Source organism: Mus caroli, chromosome 9, assembly GCF_900094665.2.
Source record: "Mus caroli chromosome 9, CAROLI_EIJ_v1.1, whole genome shotgun sequence".
NCBI classification, from domain to species: domain Eukaryota; kingdom Metazoa; phylum Chordata; class Mammalia; order Rodentia; family Muridae; genus Mus; species Mus caroli.
Window position 1 is genome coordinate 82,926,290 of NC_034578.1, and position 7,254 is coordinate 82,933,543.

Here is a 7,254-nt window from a genome sequence, read left to right on the forward strand (position 1 = left end):
GGTAGGGAAGTGGGGGGCGCTATGGGGGACTTTTGGGATAGCATTGGAAATGTAACTGAGGAAAATATGTAATAAAAATATTAAAAATTAAAAAAAAAAGAAGTGAATTCTTCTCATTTTCCCCATTTGTACAAAGCTCTTTGCTGCAATTTCAGTGACGATGGACCTCCATACTCAGCCTGGTTGACAAATCTCAAACCTGGATTAATGACGGGAATGCTGCTTCTACTCTGGTGATATTCTGCTCCTGTTCTGCATGCCTCTTGTACAGCCTTCCTGATTTCTATAATATCACATAGCCATGCCAACCTGCATGTTAGCTGTGCATGCCTCCATCCATCCAGTGCTTCTTAACTGCTTTATACATCAGGATCTATGTTCTGCTAATACAATACTGAACAAAACACACATTTCTGTTCCATTAGTTCCTCAGCACTAGGACAGAATACCCAATGGAAACAGCAACCATCGGGGAAGATTTGCCTTGGCCCACTGTTTGTGAAGTCTCTGTCCCTCAAGGTAGAGAGGCATGGTTGGGCTCATGGCAGTAAGAGAGAAAGTAGCAAGCTGTTCACAGCTCAGCAGCTAGGAATACAGGCTAAACCTAAGGACAGGCCCTGCCCACGATGGACAATTCTGGTTAAGCTAGATCCTCCTAAAAGGTTCTGAAACAGCATCACAAGCTGGCTGGAGACTCAAAGACATGAGTCTTTGAGGCTCTTTCAGATTCGAAGCTTCACACCCCCTGCTCCCATACAGCACGAGCTTCACTAGAGGAAGAGGACAAATGGACACCACCATCACATAGGGCAATAGGGTTAAAAAATAACAGTGATGAGGAGAAGGGAACTCAGGGAGGGAGTCAAACTAAGCTCTTGTGGGAGGGGACACCTGATCTGAGACCCAAAAGCAAGAACCAGCCATGTAGAAAGACCTGGCACAGAATATTCTAATGGCAGAGAAAACAACCAGAATGCTGATGCTGTGGCCTGGGATCACAGGAGTGAGGAGAGAAAGGACAGCAGGGTCCAGTGCAGCTCAGCTTCACAGGGCAGAACAATGAGCAGCTGGGGTTTTCCTCTTATCACAGCAGAAAGCCATGGGGGAAAATTCTAAGTAAGGAATGATTACACCCATCCTCTTCTTGTGGCCTCCACAGTAACTAAAAGCAGTGATTCTCGAAGAAATCTGCATCTATTTGCAGATAACCATACTGGGGAGATTACATGTTATCACAGAGCTCAGGAAGCTAGAATTATGACATTTGCACCAAAATGGAGACGTTATAATACAGAGAGCGAATTCAGCTCTGCTCGCAGTCATTGCCACAGCCTGGGAAGGAAAGAACTGGAAAGATAAGGCTGAGCATCCTAACCAAGTCATTCTGCTACTTCGCAGCTCTTGCTAAAAGAGCTCTTCTTAGAGAGAATGTGTGGCCCTCTAATGAGTTTCCATTAAAACCCACCTCAAATGCAGGCAGAACTAGCAGCTCTTCTCTCAATGATCAGAAATGACTAAGTAGGTGTCACAAAGATGAAATGAAGAATATGTCTCTCCAGTGCTGCCAGGAGCCTTCTCTATTTTCTCTGATGCTTTATGTGGAGTTAGGGCCTGCTGAGAGTCATTCGCAGAATGCTCCTGGTGACAATACATCCCACATCTTTCCTGGGGTAAGGACAGGGATGGACTTCAACAGGCGTTGTTCATAAGACTCTGCAAAGTTTCTCATGTTCTGTGATGATCACTCAGCAAAGGACAGAAACCAGAAGTCAGGAGGCCACGGGAAAGACCACTGATGCTCTGACAGATCTCAAAGCTCCTGTCATTAGAGATGCTGGGAGCACACTGATGTCACTGACGAAAGGATGCCCTTCCATGCATCTGTGTTTATATGATGCTGAGATGCCACCCTTAAAGGGTGAAGGTAGAAAAAATATCAGTTCCTTCTCTCAAGTCCCTCTGCCTCTATTTAGATTATTCCTGGACTTCTAAGCTCNTTGAAACTTCTNTTCAGGTTGCTTTGTAATAAAATTATTCTCAGTTTAGATCATACATGAAAGACTATCCTATCTCCCCTAATAATCCATAAAATTCCAGAAGTAGGGACCACCACCTGATGTAAAAATCTCAAATAGTCCATGAGAGACAGAAGAGAATATACTATGAATGTTGCTCCTCTGAAATAGCTGCTAAGTTGTACCTCTCTCCATAAAAAGAGATGGTCATAACCAAATGTTTGTGCTACTCATTACAAAGACTGATTACAGAATTTTAAATCATATCTGGTTCAAGGTGGCATACAAATAAACCATTTTATATTAATGTAAAATGACAGAGTATATGTGGACACTCTGGAAGATACAGATGATAGAATCCACCTCTACCTACACTCATGCGTCTCAACTCACAATATTTCAGGCATGGTGTGTGTGTGTGTCTATGCCCGTGCGTGTGCATGTGTATGTGTGTGCTGAGGAGTAACGATGATACAGCTTCAGTTTGGTCTCCAGCAGACCAGAGGCCTTCTGGAGTTTCCCTCCTGCAGAAGGAGAAAGTGTGATTTAAGGTCCCTCTAAATGTCTGGGATTGAAGTTGGTTAACAATAGAGAAAGAGTGATACAGAAGCCGGAGTCTGAACTTTGTGTTGGCACCCATGGTTCAGACAAAGGAAGTGACTCACAGAGACAACAGATACAACAGATNCCCAAGAAAATATGGAGTAAATTACACTGGAGCACGTGTTTTTGATCCATTTCCTGAATTTTCCATGTCCTATTTGCCATGCGACAGAGAAACACTAAGTCACACCTTCTGCTCTTGGCACTGTCCTAGAATATATCAGCAACCCTTCCCAGGAACTGCCCACTCTACCTGTACTCACTTCCTGGCAGTGCNTGCCTCTCCCACCAGTGTCTGAGATCTTATGAATATTATTCTACTCTTGTAAGCCAGAGAGATGCACTCAGTTTTATTCACTAGCTTTAGGGTCACAACACAAGCCACTACTTNACTCTCATCCTTAGTTTCCATTTGCCACCTCATGTGACAATTTACTGGCTGCTAAGGAAGACTTGTACTCCTGTCATCCAGTCTACATGAGCAGCAGGGAACTATACAAATAAATGCCCAGGGCAGGGAGAAGGGCTGAGGGAGGGGCTGAGGAGAGAGAATGGTCCTGAGAACATGGATTCTCCAGCCCTAGTAAACATCCAGTCAGCATCTGGCTTCAAGCCACTGAAAATGACCCAACGGGTTTGCTCTAGAGCAGTGGTTCTCAACCAGTAGGTCGTGGGGGTTGCATACAAATATCCTGAACTGATAATTTCATGACAATTCACAACAGTAGCAAAATTACAGTTATGAAGTAGCAATGAAATTATTCTATGTTTGGGGGTNGCTCTACAGCATGAGGAGCTGTTTAAAAGCTGTTGTCACAGTGTTAGGAAGGCTGAGAACCTCTTGGCCAGATCTTCTTGCCACTTCTCTTGAGGAAAAGAAGACAGAGGTTAGGGCAAGACCTGGAGATGGAGCTGTGGGTCTGCCCGTGCTAGATAATGCCTGACTTCCGAGGCTTCACGTGGTCCCTCACTGAAGAGAGCATTGTGCTCCTGACTATCATTGTCATTGTCATTTGAAACTGGCTCACCATGGACTCTCTCCTGTGAATGACAAGATCTTTGAAAAACCTCTTCATTAAGGAGCTGTTTCTTACCTGGAAGGAATTCATTTGGCGAAGGGACAGAGGCAGGGAGGCATTGTTCCTGGATAGTATTAACAGCAGCTCCAAACAAGTTGCAGAGGGCAGGGTTAAAGGGTGGACACTGATGTCACCTTCCCAGGAGCTAGCAAGCCTGAAAAACACAGATATGTTAACTTTCATAAATGCCTGGTCGGAATAATTTTAAAAACATGACATGGAAGAGAACTACATTGTGTACGCATGTTTATATACTGTCCTCATTATGTGAGAAGAATATATCAAAGGTAAAGATATAAACAAGGTATGGCTTGGTGGATAAAGGAGCTTTTTTGCCCCATCTGAGGACTTGAGTCTGAATCCCAGGACCCTCAAGGATAAAAGACAAAACTGAGTCTGGTGACCTTCAGTGTGTGCTTTGGCATGGGTACATACATATATACATACATACACACACACACACACACACACATACACACACACACACATACACACACACACACATTCACATGCACACAAAAAATGCAGAATAAATTTTTATATTCATAAGATAAAAGTCCAAACCACTTTTATGCTGTTGCTGGCATAAAGCAGAAGGAGCACTCATTTTTTCAGGTAGTTACTTCATATTCAAATTACAGGAGTCATAGGATGTCCAGGCTGATGGGTGAGACCAGCTGGGAGGGGTGGGGGAAGTGATGGCTAACACATTCGCTGTCTCCCATGTTGCACGGGCTCTGTTCACACAGAATGTCTTGATGACCCTTCAGCCACCTAAGCAAGAGCCGTCACTTTCATTTTATAGATGTGGAACCATTCTGAGTGTAGAGGGACTTAGGAAATGTCTGGGTCAGTGACTTTCAGACTTTTAAAGTGTTGGGATCCTTTTGTTCAAAAGTCTTGCGACAGGCCAACTGCCACACAAATAAAAGCAAAGATGCCGTTTGAAGAGGCTGAACTGGCAGGATGTTGCCCTTCATCCTTCAGAGGGGCCCTTGAAGCGGCTTTGTGGGATCTGTGGAGCCCAGTTGAAAAGTCTTTCATGTGACAGAGCAGGAAACTGAGCACCGGGCACTAGACACAGAAAGAGGCCCTGTCTGAGAGGAGGCAGACGTGGNGACAGTGGTAAGGCCGTGTCTAGAATCCTGACTTTCAAGTTCTCCAATTAACGAGAAACCCCAGGCGACAAGGCTGAGAGGTGATACACGAACAGTATAGCTTTTGCTTCTGTTTCCTTGAGGATCTCCTGTGTGATGCCCACTAGAGCATCTCGCCACCATTCTTCTAAAGAGAACAGACACACACACATACGAAATACACAGCACGCATACATTTACTTTATAAATATGTGTATTCTTTTGCCATTTCTATGAACTTAAGCTCGAAAAATCTAACTGTATACAGATCTGTGGTAACTGCCGTTTGAGGAGCATCGGTGGTTGAGTTGATTCTAGCACCAAGCAGGTGATGTANTCTGCTGATNGGTTTCTGATGTGTGTGGCAGAGCAAACCCTGCCTATTGNAGGGACTAGAACAGGCGGCACCCACTTTCCTATATAAGACTGGACTTAACACGGAAGTGTTTGAATGAATTCTGTGCTGTGGAGATTATTATTTTATACGGATTGCTTCTGTTCTTCTTTCTGCTTTTACACATTATAGTACATTCTCAACATTTCTCTGAATTAGAGATAACGACAACACTATCTTTTCTAAAAGTAAAACATCGATTCAGCCCAGTGGCTCAGGGCTCACTCTCACCTCTCTCTACATACCCTCCCCCAAGACACAGAGCTAAACTTCCGGTCCTGTATAGCACTGAACTATGTACTACTCTGACCAGAGAGGCAGCGTCTGGGTCTAGAAAGCCCGTATTCCTTCTAGGACTTGAACTTCTCCTAAAAAATGCGGACAGTACCATCTCTCTGGAGAGACCCTGCTTGCTGTTATTTAATAGCACGTGCATATCAACTACCGCACTTACTGCACCGCCATGCCAGTACCCTTACTGGGAATGTCTTCCCGTCTCACCCCCTCCAGGCTTAGGATTAGACCTGAATGCATTCCTCTTGCTTTGCAGTCTTATTTGGAAATAAAGATTAGACACTTGCCTCAAAGCTGCTGATTTTACAGACAACCTCAGTTTTGTTTTTCAGTTCTGGAGAATCAAACCCACGGCCTGTGCGTACTTAGCAAGCACTGTACGAGAGCACTATATCCTTAGTCCCACACTCAGTATTTTTTGCCTTTGAAGGTATACTAGAAATGTTCCCCCCTTACAATATGTTTAGAAACTAATTTAAGCACCCAGAAGTCACACTTTGAACCTCACCAACCACAATAGGGCTCACTGAAGCTANCTGCATTCTGAAAATTAATGTATACTAAAAATATTTGCTTCAAACTTGCATCTCCTTAAAAGCCACAGAATACTTCCTTAGATTGTGAGTGTCCCTTGGAGCTCTCCAGTGAGCTAACGCCTAACCCAAGCTGGTTATGAGCCTTCGGGAAGGGCATCTTGACTTAAGTGAGCACNGTGATTGGCCGGGCCCTGCTGCACTCTGAGGAAGAGCACATTCAAGGCAGGACTGCTGGCTCACCATTTTCCAGTCCCTCCTTGGCAGTAATAGTTTTGCAAGTAGAAGAGAAAACAATAAATATACAAATAAATATTTAAAGAGTTATCTGGGTTTATTATGGTTGTAAGCTCTTCTCTACGATNTGTGCTTAAATTTTATAAGTCTAGATCTTAAGTTTCTTCCATCATTTCTCCTGGGCCTGACACATCCAGACAGCAGGCGTGCTGACTGTATGTGTTGTCTCATTACCTAGAGGAGCCCTGATTGGCAGGCACTGTTTATTCCAGCAGTCAGAAGGGTCACATGATTGGCCAGCACCACATGGTGAGTGAAATGGTGGAACCAGAGGGGTCAGCTTGACTTNAATCCAAAGACTACCCTGTCCCCATCACTCTACACGGGTACCTGAGGATGCTATGTACACAGTGGTCCTCTCCACACAGAAAGAAGTAGACTCTTGCCACTGATTGTGCTGATCCCTGTCTCTGTATAGCCACCTTTTCTCTAATGTACATGCAGAGCTAAGAACAGGTTCATTCTTCTATAAGAAGTTATTTTTGTCTGTCTCAAGATATTATTTTATTAAATAGAGTATTCCAAAGTTTGAATTAAAAAGGTAACCAGACACACATGGGAAAATNTTCATATTAAATCAAAATATCTATATATCATGAAGAAATAGATTAGAAAACAGTATAACACAGTAGTTCTCAATCTTCCTAATGCTGAGACCCTTTCATTACAGTTCCTCAGGTTGTGGTGACCCCCCAACCCTAAGATTATCTCTGTTGCTACTCTGTAACAATTTTGCTACTATTGTGAGTCGAAGTGTAAATATCTTTATGCAGTCTATCTGATATTCTAATCTTATGAAAATGTCATTCAAGTCCCCAAGGGTCATGNCACAAAGGTTGAGGACCATGGGAACAGTGCATCACTGATTATTTTCCTTAGAGGGAAATAGCTTTGTCTTTTTTT

The 7,254-nt window shown here is 43.6% G+C and overlaps 1 protein-coding gene across 1 annotated transcript in view; it reads right to left on the bottom strand.

Moving 5' to 3' along the window:
- Positions 1–7,254, bottom strand: part of Ube3d (ubiquitin protein ligase E3D) — a 150,578-nt gene that overhangs the window by 62,216 nt on the left and 81,108 nt on the right. Inside the window, exon 9 of the mRNA XM_021172683.2 lies at positions 3,713–3,851. Coding sequence (XP_021028342.1) covers positions 3,713–3,851 — 139 coding nt within the window. The remainder of the gene's footprint in view (positions 1–3,712; positions 3,852–7,254) is intronic.